Source organism: Lagenorhynchus albirostris, chromosome 14 (assembly GCF_949774975.1).
Source record: "Lagenorhynchus albirostris chromosome 14, mLagAlb1.1, whole genome shotgun sequence".
Classification (NCBI taxonomy): domain Eukaryota; kingdom Metazoa; phylum Chordata; class Mammalia; order Artiodactyla; family Delphinidae; genus Lagenorhynchus; species Lagenorhynchus albirostris.
Window position 1 is genome coordinate 28,658,052 of NC_083108.1, and position 14,243 is coordinate 28,672,294.

Consider the following 14,243-nt stretch of genomic DNA (forward strand, 5'->3'; position numbering starts at 1 on the left):
CCTGTCCCGTGTGGGCACTTGAGGCCTGGACTCCAGTATTGGCCAAACAGTCTAGAAGAACTGACTTCAAAGGCCAACTCTGCTCCTGCTTATCTGAATCCACTGAGCCTCAATTTCCTCATCTGTAAATAAATACCATCTGGGGCTTCCCTGGTGGCGCAGTGGTTCAGAGTCCGCCTGCCGATGCGGGGGACACGGGTTCGTGCCCCGGTCCGGGAGGATCCCACACGCCGCGAAGCGGCTAGGCCTGTGAGCCATGGCCACTGGGCCTGCGTGTCCGGAGCCTGTGCTCCGCAACGGGGGAGGCCACAACAGTGAGAGGCCCGTGTAACGCAAAAAAAATAAAATAAAATAAATAAAAATAAATAAATACCATCTGTCCGACAGGACTGTAATAAGGACTAGTAGAGAAAGTGAATACAGATAAAAGAGCTAGCCACGGGTCTGCCACATGGCTCAATAAATCGGAACTATTACTATGACGTGTGCTCTGTAAATTACCCATTTTCTCCTAAAATCTTACATTGGGTTATATCATGTGGAAACTAGCATCTCAATTTGGCAGATGAGGAAACCAGGGCTTCAGCAAGGTTATATTCCAGATCCAGAGTCACAAAGCCAGTTGGTGCAGATAACCACACCACATTTTCTACCCTGGATCACTGTACAGTGCTTGTCTCAGAACACCCTCTCCTTCTCATGCCGTTGAACCTGGTGGGTATCCTGACACCCACAGAAAGTCCTCAGAAAGAGGAGAGCTGCTAAACTCTGCCCAGCTGAGAGCCTCTTAAAATACAGTATGTTAACACGTATATATGGAATCTAAAAAATAATAATTCTGAAGAACCTAGGGGCAGGACAGGAATAAAGACGCAGACGTAGAGAATAGGCTTGAGGACACGGGGAGGGGAAAGGGTAAGCTAGGACACAGTGAGAGAGTGGCATGGACATATATACACTACCAAATGTAAAATAGATAGCTAGTGGGAAGCAGCCGCATAGCACAGGGAGATCAGCTCGGTGCTTTGTGACCACCTAGAGGGGTGGGATAGGGAGGATGGGAGGGAGACACAAGAAGGAGGAGATATGGGGATATATGTATATGCATAGCTGACTCACTTTGTTATAAAGCAGAAACTAACACACCATTGTAAAGCAATTATACTCCAATAAAGATGTTAAAAAGAAAAACAAAAAAAAACCTGTCATTGTTGGAACATTTTAAGTTCACATGTTATACCTGAACTTGCTTCTAGAGACTCATTCTCATGTTCTCTATTGTTTTTATTGAGTGACCTAGAAGGAAAGTAGAGGAAGCTTAAGTTATTATACCACTTACCTCAGTCAGTCTAAGATGCAACAACATGGGTGCTGTGATAAAGAGCAAGGTGCATTTATGGGATCATCCATCTGCAACTCAGGACCTGCCCAAAGGACAATTCTGAGGCCCTAAAATATGTTCTGAGCTCTCTTTTCAGCCTCTACTTCTTACCAAATGCTGCTCTTACACCTCACATAAATCAATTCATCATAAACCCTCTTCCAGGCAGCATCTCAAGTGCCATCCTAAGTTTACATGGAAGGGAGGTGATCTGTCCGCTGGTTAGAAGAGTCCACGCATCCTTGAGCCAATTAAGTGGTATTTTCATGGGTCCCTCCTAACATCCTACTACTGAAGTGGCCCTGTTACCTGAAAATCTGTAACAACTCTCCAGTTTGGAGGATTGGGCCTAGGTTTGAAATTTGGAATAAAGCTCTTAAGCATACCACACATACATCTCCTCACCCCACATCTCCTCACCCCACAGCAGTAGAACATGTACAGATAGAAGTAGCAGAAAACTAGCTGTGATATGTAAGGAATGCCATAATTATCCTACAGAACGTTCTTTTTACAAAAAACAATGAGAAAGCAAATCATTTGGGATCCAATATAAGCTGTCTTTGCCAAAGGCTGTCAAACAATGACTTGAACAAAACTGATTGGTCTGCAAAAGTAAAACAAACAAAAACAAAAAAACAACAAGAAAAGCACATAATGATTAACGCTCATTTTTCCCCAGCCTCCAAGTTTGGAGGCTGAATCGTTCAAAACAAAATGAAATAAAACAAAATCCTTGTTATCCTAAAACTCACTGTCCTTCCCCTAAGTCACGGGTCAACAAGTGTTTTTGGTCAGAACTAGACAGCAGATAGTTTAAGCTCGGAGGGCCATACACTCTCTGTCACAACTACTCAACTCTGCTGTCGAAGTGCAAAAGCAGCCATAGCCGAAACGTAAATAAATAGATGTGGCTCCATTCCAATAAAAATGTATTTATGGACAGGGAAATTTGAATTTCATATAATTTTCCCATCTTACAAAATATTATTCTTTTTGATTTTTTCCCAACCATTCTTTGCTTGTGGGCTGTATAAAAATAGGCGGGGGGCTGGATTTTGCCCACGGACTACAGTTTGCCAAACCTGCTCTAAGTCAGCATATATGATCAGGTGATACCCAAGTAGGCATCTCCACCTGCTCAAGCACCAGCTCAACAGAGCTTTTTTCCAAGCTCTTAGCAAAGGACCTGAGTCCCAAGGGCCACTCCATGTACACTTCTTCAGTGAGCAACCTGCCTCAAAATAAAAAATCCAGAAGACTAGATTTTAGAGTGAGACACTGATCTGATGCTTACAAAATGCCATCCTCATCCTTTTCCCTATCTCAAATTACTGATCATGTACTTCCCATTCATACAAATAAATAAATTCTGCAAGCTCATTCCACTGAACTTTTCCGTACAATTAGTAAGCAAGGTTTCCACCTCTCCACCTCAGCTCCAGCTTTTGCTTACTCCTTGTTTGCAAAACAACAGGCACTTGAAGAGTAATAAAGTTCACATTCTATCCCAATAGAGATCAGAGAACTTCCTATCATCTATCAAATGATTAAGACCCAGTACCGATAACTTTATTCGTTCATCTCTGGAAAGAATCAGCTCTAGGCATAACGTAGGAAGAATAAAGGAGTACAATATGAAGCAAGCTTCTAACAATTTAAAATTTTCATAGATATTCCCATTACAGTGCCAGCATAACACAGCACTGTACATTGAATTTCAGCCTTTCTCCTTCCTTTCTTCCCCCTCCAATTGCTCAGGCTTAGAAAAGCATACTTGGTAAGTCACGTATTCAAAGAAGCAATTTCTTCTCTCTTTCCAATAAAGCACAAAAGGGCATCCAACTTTTTGGGTGAGAATGACCAGCCTGAGAATTTCAGATATGAGAGTGGAGGTCCATTGCACATTTCAGCTTTGAAATCATCCCCATGTCACAGCTTTGAAATCATCCCCAGAGTTTTATTCTGGGGCATTCCAATAGACAGAAGCCTATATTTGGGAACAATCTTATGGCCTTAGGAAAGTAGTACTGACCAGGACAACTTACTCTCTTTCTAGGATAGTGAATTTGGGTTTGCACACCCAAAACTGTGGGCTGCTACTCAAACTCTGGCAGTGATGGGGATGGAGGGAAAACTGTTACCACAGTTTTCAAGACTGGTCACCCACACAAAAAGCCAACAACACTCTTTGTGCCATCTCAGTGACCAGGGACAAAGACACTCATTTTCAAAGCTGAAGAGACCCAACTCCAAAGCAAAGGCTAACTTTCTGAGCCTGCTTGCATTTCTTTGCATCTGCTTGCAAAAACCTCAAAAGTTTCCATGTGCATCTAGATAATCCTTGGTTTTATGACAGAGAACCCAGAAAGCATCGCAAAGTTGTAAATGGGGAGGGGAGAGGGGAAAGCACTACCTCTATGCTACATAAAAACACACCAATTTCTAAAGATTCCTTTGTGGTCCAAATGTTAAAGTAAAATGGTCAACTGCCCTGGCTTGCCCAGGACTGAACCTGGATGCAGGACTTTCCGTTTAAAAACCAGGATAGTCTCAGCAAACTGGGGGTGTTGCTCACCCAGAAATGTCTCTTCTAGTCCAAGTTTTTGGATTTTAACTTCGACAAATCTGCCAAAATGCCTAGCATAAGGAAGGGCACAAGCCCTACACTAAAGAAACAACATGATTCTTAGCAGCTTTATTGAAAATGACTACCCCAAAGTTCAAAAACCACTGTCAACAGAAACACTACAGATTATCTCTGGGCTATAAAGGAGAGAGGTTCATTCATATAGACCGTTTTATCTTCCATCATGTCCAGAGTCCAAATAATTATGATGTGGGGAAAAGAGTTACAAAGACTCTGGTTAACATCTACTACCTAGAACTGCAAAACTTTGTCAGCAAGAGGGCTCCTTTCAGAGCTGTTCACAAGACCCAGAGATTCTTGGAAACAAAATCTTTCTAGACTAGGGCAGCCCTCTGCTATCACAGCTGAGTGCCACACCCCTCCCAGAAAGGGAGGTCTCTGTAACCCTCTGTGGCACAAAATAAATACAATGAAACCTAGATCCATACATTCCCAACCAAAGAACATCACTAAATCACCTAGAGAGCTCCACACCCACATTGACTTTTATGAGGAAAATGACCATGTACCAAGTTCATTCAACACTCAATCTTAAAAGTCTACAGTTTGTTAGATAAAGCTTCATGCCAGTCCCCTACCCCTTCCCATTCTCCAGCTCTTAAAGCTCACCACTGGCTTCCAGGATAATGATCTCTCAGCCCTAGAAGAGCCTCATTTACTACAAAGACTGGGCTTCCTCAGTCAAGTAAGTGATTTATCTATTGTAGAAAGATTTACAGCAGTGATTGAAACCAAAAGGAGGTTATAACTGTTCTTGACTGTTCTGATTGACCAAAATTTTCAACATCCTACTCTCGACTGTGAGAACAAATGCAAATATTAAAGCAAAAAAAACAAAAAACACCCTCAAATTTTGTCACAGCTTAGCCAGATCTGACCCAGCCAATTGGCTGCTACACAATAAATAGGAACTTCCACGATTATAATTTTAGTAGTTTCTTTTTTGCTTTGTTTTGTTTTGTTTTTGGTCGATAGTATCCATAATAATAAATTGGATCCTATACTGAGATATCACAGACATTTATTCTGCAGGTCCTAAGTATTCCATCAAGGAGATTAGTAATTTATAAATAATTAAGTAATAAGCAAATAGACCCTTAAAGCTTGAGGACAAAATGGCAAAAACAAACAGAAAAAACCTAGTCAACAGGGATCCCTACCTTCTTTTTGGAGTGGCTTCTTTCCTCCTCCTTTGTGGCTTTGCTATTTTTCCCAGCACGGGACACCTTCTGGTCCCCAGACTGCTTGATGGTGATCTTGATCTCGGGTGGGCATATATAGTTCTCCAGATTCTTTGGGGGTTTCTTAGCCCGCTTCGTGGTCTGAATCTTCAGCTTCAGGCTCCCCTCTGTGAAGTTTGCCTCCTTGATAGAAAACTCCTGTTCTTCCAGACCATCTCCTGCCACCCATTTCTCACTGTCTGCATTGGAGTTGGAATCCACATCCCGTCCTGAGCCCAGTTCATCCTCCTCCTCTGGCTCCATGCGTTCTCCGCCTACTGGGATTCCCTTCCCAGTCTCCGGAGCAGAGAGCAAAGGTTCCCCTGCACAGCCAGGAGCAGTCAAGGGCTTGGCTGAGGAGACCGGCAGGAATTCCGACTCGCTCCCCCTTTGCCGGGAACTGCTTAAGACTTCCCTGGACTCCATGACAATCCTACAGTCTCCAAGAGTTCTCAGGAGGGGGACGGGGAAAAGGGAAAAGGAAAAGGTGAGAAGAAAGGGCACCCAAAATTCCAAGGAGAAAGTGGTCCAGCTGCTGGGTTCAGAGTCCCAGGGATGGAGGTTGTTCAGAAGGGATCAGATCTGCAACTGAGAAGCAGAGAGATAATTAGCCATGGCAGGAAGGAAAATGACCTCAAAGGTAACTCAAACTAAGTTCCAGAAGCCCCATCCCACCTCACTTATCTATGGCATCAGAAAAAAATGATTGGAAATAAATCAAACCAGAAAGTGCACATCCCCAAATTATATTATATTGGAGCAGAGGGGGAAACACACGCACACACACAGCCTTCCATTGAATTGTTATTAATTTTTATGGTTGTGGGCCCAAGGATAAAGATAAGAGAGGTGAGTCCTCCGGTCCAATAACAAGCTAGATGCTTCTTATACTAAAGCCACAGCTGGCTGAGTCACCATCAAAGCCAACCATGATGAAAGGAGGTCTAAGTGCTGATGCTCAGGTCTGTGGAAACTGCATCTGGCTGGCTTCTTGCACAACTTCCCTCTCACATGTGAAGAACAGTCTGCAAAGCTGAACACAACCCTGGGCTGCCTGGGCCAATCTCTCCATCCCCTCAGAAGAAGAACTTCTGGACCATTCTTCCTTTATTATCTTTCACTATGAATTATTTTAATCATGCACAAGTCTTGTCTTTATTTCTTAAAATAAACAAATGCAAAGCTTAGGTGAAGGCTTGTAAAAGGAAAACAAAAAGAGTTGAGTGAGAAATTACTTCTAATGCTGTGATTAATGCAAAACAAATGCTAAAAATGTTTCCAACACAAAAGTTATTTAATCATTATCAATCATTTAGATAAAAATAGTCACCCGAGACAGTTTTAATTCCCTTCCTAGACCTTAAATAAATTACCGTATGTCTACATGACAACAAAAAAGAGAGGGGAGAGAGGGAGCATTTCACAGGCCTCTGGAAGTGCCAGGAATCCCCCCAGGATTTTTTATTCTGCCTTCCTCCTCACCAAACCATCATAGGATCAGCTAAACTATCCTTCACCCTTATTCACTCCATGTCCCATTATTCTCAATTTCATATTCATCATTTTTAAAGCTCAAAAGAAAGCCCAAATGCTCATTCTCAAGAGAAAAACCTCAAGCCCTGGGGCCGCCCTCAACTTCAAGACATCATCTCCTTCTACCCCTGGCTGTAGGTAAGATTACATCCAAGCCTTCACAAATGTCTGAACAGTCAGCAGAAGGCATTACAGCATACCTTAGGCTGCTACCTTTGAACCCATCAATTTAAGGAACTGACCAGCAAATGTGCCCACCAGAAAATGCCAAAAATGCCTGCAAACATACATTCAGAACAGCCAAGAACTGGAAACCGAACGGGTACTTCCTCCCACTGGAATCAGTACATTTTCAGCTGACGCCCTGTGAGGAAGACAGCCAGCAAGGCAGCAGGGCTTCAACATGGACCCTGCTCCCCAGAGAAGCCCAGGAACATACTCAGCTCCTGGAAAGTGCGCAGCCCCACAGAAAGACACGTTTACAACTGCTTCCACTTAGGGGAAAACCCAATGAATGCAGCACTTCTGCAAGAGAAGTGGCTGCCTGGTGAGAGCATGAGGCTCCTTCCCAAAGTTGTCAAGCAAACACTGGACTGCCACCTGTACCCCATGCTACAAAAGGGACCAAGTCCCCACTTAGGAGCAGAGGAGGGTAGTTAGACCAGATGACACTATGTTTCCTTTACTTGTGAGATTCTTGTCTCATCTAGACTGATCTGCCTACCTGCCCAAAACCTTACATAGGTTTTAAAAAGTCATATTCAAGTCAACATTCATTGAGGCCTCTCTTACTAGTGTCAGGTAACACACTGCTGTTGGAGGCATCAAGATGCCTGAGAATCTGTCCCTATTTACCTCTACTGAGCAAAAAACCATACAAATTGGTAGCCATGTTTCTTATGGCAACAGTGTTCAGTGGTTTACTCCCTCTGGCAGGAATCTCCAGCGTTACATTTTAATTCCCTGGTACCTACCAGTAAAGCGTCCTTTGGTCAGAGCAAAAGCTGAGGTATATTCTCCATAAAATTTCCTAAACTAAATCTATTTGGACCTTTGAACCAGAGTAGGTCAATAGCTACTGCAGGTTCTGTGATGAGAGAAAAGAAAGTAAATTCTAAACTTCAGAGGAATAGATAGGAGTACGAAGTGGATAAATTATCTATATTGAGAAAGTATCTTCCCTTTAAAAAATGACTCACTTCAGAGTTTCTTATATTTAGTAGTATAAATCATTAACTAATTAATATAGAAGACAAAGTTCCAAAACTTGAAAGTCAAATAGTAAGAGATCCACAAAAAATGAATATTCAAGAGCTTCCCTGGTGGCGCAGTGGTTGGGAGTTCGCCTGCCGATGCAGGGGACGTGGGTTCGTGCCCCGGTCCGGGAGGATCCCACGTGCTGCGCAGCGGCTGGGCCCTGTGCGTCCAGAGCCTGTACTCCGCAACGGGAGAGGCCACGGCAGCGAGGGGCCCACATACCGCAAAAAAAAAAAAAAAAAAAATGAATATTCAACAATTTTTTTTTCAGTTCTCCTCCAGTCAAGATCCTAAGATACACAATTTAAATACAATCTCTTTCCTCAAGGAGGTTACACTCTTGAAGAACGATTTGAAAAACAAAACAGATTTTTATATAAAGGATAGAAACAAAGGGAAGAGAAAGGGTTTTCCACTTGGGCAAGGTGTAGACAGATAGGAAACTACACAGGAAGTCCTCAAGAGAGCATAAGATATGGCTCTGACCTTGAGGGGCTTCAATAAGTGGAGTGGGAAGGAAGACATGGCAAACAGAAGGAACAGCATGAGGCAAGGCCTGGGCAGGAGCACACAGGGTTATGTTCAGGAAAGAGAAAGCTGAGGTTTGGCTAGGAGGTGTGGTACAATGTGGTGACTGGTAAGAGGTATAGCTGGAGATAAAAGGTTACAGCCAGATCATGGACATCACTGAACGGCACGCTAATGAGCTGGATTTTATCTTAAAGGTAATGGGAAGCCATTTAAGTAGGGGATGTCAGTAGGGAAGGGGTATTATTAAAGTTATGCTTTAGAAAGATAATTCCGGCATGTGGTGTGAGGGCTGAATTAAGGGAACCTGATATTAGAGGCAGGGGGACCATACAGAGGCTCGGCTGAAATTCAATTCTTGTTGCATGAGGACCAAACCAGGGCAGCGCAAGTATAAAAACTAGAGATGAAACAGTAATGCAGTTTCAAATAATCCCATCCAGGAGCACATCAATTCCAGACTTTCCCTACTGGTTTACCTTAAGAATTCAGTCTTAGGGCTCATTAGCCAACAAGCTGCATTCCCTATCAAGTCACACCAGTCTCCACAGTGGCATTACACACACACAGAGTTCTTTCTGCCTTGATACTTTTGTAGAATATTTTCTTATACCCTCTTCCAACCATGCAGGTGATGCCTGCCATACAACTGGTATTCTCCAAATGTTTGTTGCATGAAGGAATGAATGAGCAAATGAACAAACAGATCCCAAGCCTTCCCACATTTCAAGGTCATGCCCAAGTCTTCACTTCTCCATGGCAACATACTGCAAACTCTGGACCACAGCACTCACTCCTTGGCCTAACTTAACACTGCTCACAGCTGCAGAGCTTGCAACTAAATGCTAGTCATACAATGTCTTCTCATTGTTTCAGTACACAACTCTTATTTTCCTTACTCTATTGCAATTCAGGCTCAAGCTGAGACCAACTGTAACTGTACAACACTTACATTTGCTTCAGCACCCAGTGCAGGATGGGCACATGGAGGACTTCATGGAGTTCTTTCTGAATGAAAATGAATTAGCCCCTGACAGCTCATCAAAGTCCTGTGGTTCAAACTACTCCAACTGTAGCTCCACCCAGGCAGGCGGCCCCTGCACAGTTCACTGTCTATGCCCCTCATGACCACATGCAAGAGAGACACTTTCAAAAGTAAAGAGCAAAGAAACATAACCCATTTGTTTACTTCACAAGTACACAAGGCTGTTGTTCTCCTTTTGCCTTCTCCCAGCACGTACCTACCACCCCAAATTCACAGTTCCATTTTTTGGTGCATCAGAGAGACCACTGTGAGTCCTCTTGTGGCACTACTGCCAACGTGTCCTGTGAGTACACGCACACGTTCACTCAACGCACTCACAGAGGAGGGTGAAAACAAGAGCAAGGTGAAAACGGTTTGCCTTGTCACATTCCAGCAGCCAGCAATGACTCCAGAGGGGGCAGCGCACAATGGACACTCTGTACTGGCTCAGGCTTTCAGGCCAACAAAAGTTAACCCTTCTGTGGCTGTTTGCAGGACTTGAACTGAGAGGAGCAGCATAGGAACAATAATGCTTGCTTAGGAAATGACCACTCAGCAGGTTCCAGGAGAATAGAGGGGAGAGGAAAGGGGCTGTGATGTGCTTGGGAAAGAACACTGAGAGAGCAGTCCAAAGACTAGGCCTGCCTTTCACCGACCGTGAGATGCTAGACAAGTCACTCTAAGTCCCTTACTCCATACTTATCCCAGCAATGAACTGAGCAGGGCCAAGGTCTGTTCCATACTCAAGATTGTGTAATTATACACTGCACAGCCATAGACCAAAGTGGGTAGTGTGAGCCTACAGAATTATTTGCCTGAGGGCCCAGGGGAATCCTGCTTGGCTCCATGTGCTTCATGACCCAAATAAGTCCCAGGGAGTAAGTACATCCTCTCTCCTCCATGATCTACAAAATGGAAGTATTTTTCCTAGTCTAGAACACATTCACTACCTGCAGCCTTGAGGGAACTCTAACTAATCCTGGAACTTGGTGGAAATGCAAATTCTCAGGCCCCACCTATGGTGGGGCCCAGCACTCTGGCTGGTACCAAGGCCTCCAGGCAGTTCTGATGGGCTTAGGCTTTGCCTATGTGCTTACCCTTACCAACTGACTTGACCAAAGAGCACTACTGCTCTATGTTTAAAGGGAATTCTCCTTTACAGTTTTACTTTTAGTCTCTTAAGAACAGACATCAGTGGCATTTTATTTATCTATGCAATCCCAATGCCTAGCATAGTACCCAGTGCATAATGGGCACTCAAGAAATGTTGGTTGACTGAATTAATAAATAAACAAACTAGCTTGGGCTGGGCTTCCCAGCATCATCCACCTCTCCCATCTGCTTTGCTTCCAGGGCACATTCAGGCCATCATCACCCTGACCACTGCTTTCCAAAGTGTCAACATGGTAGAACCGATACAGCCCTTGGCATATATAACAGGAGTCAAAAGATGCGGATTCTGGACCTAGTTCTGCCACTTAGGAGCCCTCATAAGCCCTCTTTCAGCCTTGGTGTCTCATCAATGAAATGAGAAAAAATGTCTTCCTGGTCTTCCTCATTAGGTTATAGTTTTTATCTCTTTTATTTTTTTTCTAATGGAACTATATGCTTCTTGTAAATTTTTTTTAATAGCAAATGCACCTCATAAGGTCTTAAAGGCAAACAATGACAAATATAGGAAGAGTTTGCTGCCTCATTCCTGACCTTTCCCAAACTCCCCCCCAAACTCCTCATCCTCAGTCCTACCTCAGCTCCTTACTCTGCAGACCCCATAAGGCTGGACACTTCTCTCATCTTTACATGTAGAAGACACTGAGCTGCCTATACAATCCTCAGGTCAGAACCTTTTCCCTTAAAACTCTGTAGAATGTCTTCTAGCATTTGCAGTAACAGAAGAGAAAATGGAAGCCAGCCTGGTTTTGTTTCCTTTGTCGGTAACTTGTTTCATGCTTTTCTAATTGCAGATTTTTTTTTCACTGTAATAGAATTTTATTAATGACAAAATGAGTAGTGTGGATGTCACTTCTTTTATTTTTCCTGGAATATAGTGTGTCTTTTGGATCTGTAGTGCAGGTTATTTCTAGTTCAGAACCGTTCCCTTCAATTATTCCTTTAGTTATTTCTTCTATTCAGTGGTTCTGGCTTCTAATTTTTTTCCTGTAACCTCAGTTTAGAATTCTCATCTCTGTTCTCCATTTCTCTCATTCTCTCTCTCACTGTTTTTTTGCATTGTGGGAGAGCATTCCTTAATCTAAGGTCCATAACACCAATTTAATTCTGTCTTCCATCCTCCCTTTGCCTTTATTGACTTCACTGTGGATGTTTAATTTTGCAATTGCACATTTTGTATCCCTGGAATCTAACCTTATTCATCCTTCTTTCTGTTAATTCTGATGCTTTTTCATCTCAGCATTCTCTCTCCTTGTTACTTTATGTTCCTTTTCCACCGCGGGTCATGCCTCTTCCTGTTGCAGATGTCTGGCAGCTATCTAAAATTCTTATTTTGCTATTGTAGTAAATAATATCACAATACTGTTCTTTTTTCCTTGTTCAGAGTGTTTCTCACCTAAGGTCTTGTGTTTGATTAGTTCTCTTCACTCATGCTCTGAGGAAAAAGCCATGCAGGGCAGTCTTGTCTACAGAGAAAGCACTAGACTGCTACCTTCCATCCATCCATCCATCCTGAAGTCAGTCGAGTCCTTCTCTCAGAGCTATCGCTATTATCAGTGATCTGGTCACCTCAGTTCCTAGTGAATAGTAACAGTGGTATGTTGGGGCTCATGAGAGCCCACCCATGTGAGTCTCATCCCAGGTCCACTTTCTGTGGTGTCAAGTTGATAGCTTGAAAATTGGCTATGGTAGGAGTGTTTACACCACAAGAATCAGCAAACTTAACAAATCAGGGCTTAGAAAAAAATCAAGAGAACAGGGTGTTAAGCATTTACACAATTGATAGCAGACATCTACCTACTACTCTTTTGTGTGACTAAAAGGGGATTCTTCTGTCAGATTCTTTGCAACTCTGAGCAGCTGAAATCCACAATGTGCACTGTCACATAGACTCTTTATGTCTACCTCAGAACTTTCCTTGAGGAAACATCTCTGCCCAGAAGTCAACGACTCCTTGCAAACCTCCCTCCTCCAGTCTTGCCCATTTGTTCTCTGAAAGCTGTAGACTTTGAGAATATGTATAATGATGTTAGGGAGAAGACAGTCTTTGGTTGTTTTATTAAAGTTGTCTGTGCAGTAGATCTGATGACTGCCTATTTTTCTTATTGACAGAAATTTGAGTTTCTGATCTTAGGGGGACAAACTGTGTAAAAGGATGGAGTGTAAGCCTACCTGACAACAGATAGCAAAGCAGCTGCATCTTCAACTTAGGCTCATTGGCTACGGTTATAAGAAATCCCTTCTCAGATTCTGGCAAGAGACTGACCATCTGTCTGATTTTGGCTTTGGGGTGGTTGAGCGTTCATCTCCCTATATGTCTTCTGAGGTATTTAGGTGGGGAGTCAGAAGTGGCCTTTTCCTCTTGGGGGACTTTATATGTGTCTGGGATCCTCTTCTGCTCCCTCAAGTTAACACCTCTTCATTACTCAGGCCCAGGTCAAAGGGTACTTCCTGAGCTTCACAAACCACATCAGGACTCCCTGTTTTGTGCCATTAGAGCATAGAGCTTTTCTTTCCCAGCACTTACTATATTTTATAATTAATACTTGTACTACTCTTGGTTTCAACTCTGCCTGCCCCACTAAATGGGAAGCCCTTGAGGGTACATGCTGTGTTTGTTTAGCTAACCATGGAACCCCCAGGGCCCGGCACAGCTCCTGATCCATAGATCCAAATTATTCACTGTGTGAATGCTGAGTGAGAGGCTGTGTCAAAGACCTGCCAGGTGCCATTTGACTCAGATGCCCATGACTCTGAATGTTGTGTCTCTAAAGTCCACATGCTGCAGAAGCATACAGAGTAAAAGCTCCATAAACACGGATAAAGTGATCAAGCAACCCAACCCTCACCAGCTCTCAATCAGAGAGGGCGAAGGCAGCTCTGCCACAGCTCTCTGACCCTGCAAACACACCAGTGGTCTCCAGCAGAGAATGAAGAGCAGACTCAGTGGCTTTTTTATATTACATACCTGTGTGGCACATTCCTGATCACAGTTCACCTCCTCCAAGCAGCGTTCTCTGAGTCCTACACCCACCACATTCCCCAGCAGCATCTCTTGAGTGGCAGCTCCCCCAAATCCCACTGATTTGCTTAACTTCATATAATTCCCTAATTCTTCTGGCTGGCCCATCCTTTCTTCTTTCTCTACCTGGTTACCTCTAAGTCATCCTTCAAGAATTGGGTCAAGTTTCACTTCCTTAATGAAGACTGGCTGGGCCTTCCTTTTCTCCTCCTTTCCCCTTGTGTGTACACATGTATACACACACACTGATACACACTCACACTCACAGGTGGTCTTGCTCTCACTTCCCTGGGCATTCTGCTATCAAAGCATTTGGCAAACTGTATTGCAGTGTTAACAGCTGGGTTTTAAGTGGGTCTCTGCCACAGTTCTGAAGACAGTGAACATACTCAGTAAGTGTCCAACAGCAAGTGTCCAAGCCATGTTTCCCCTTGAAAGGAGGAACGGAAGTAGCACTG

General features: G+C 43.5%; 1 protein-coding gene across 2 annotated transcripts in view; it reads right to left on the bottom strand.

Annotated features, from left to right (window-relative positions):
- Positions 1 to 14,243, bottom strand: part of SETBP1 (SET binding protein 1) — a 372,240-nt gene that overhangs the window by 346,558 nt on the left and 11,439 nt on the right. For both annotated transcript variants that reach the window (XM_060120961.1, XM_060120962.1), the window contains exon 2: positions 5,192 to 5,839. In XM_060120961.1, coding sequence (XP_059976944.1) covers positions 5,192 to 5,677 — 486 coding nt within the window. In that variant the 5' untranslated portion in view covers positions 5,678 to 5,839. The remainder of the gene's footprint in view (positions 1 to 5,191; positions 5,840 to 14,243) is intronic.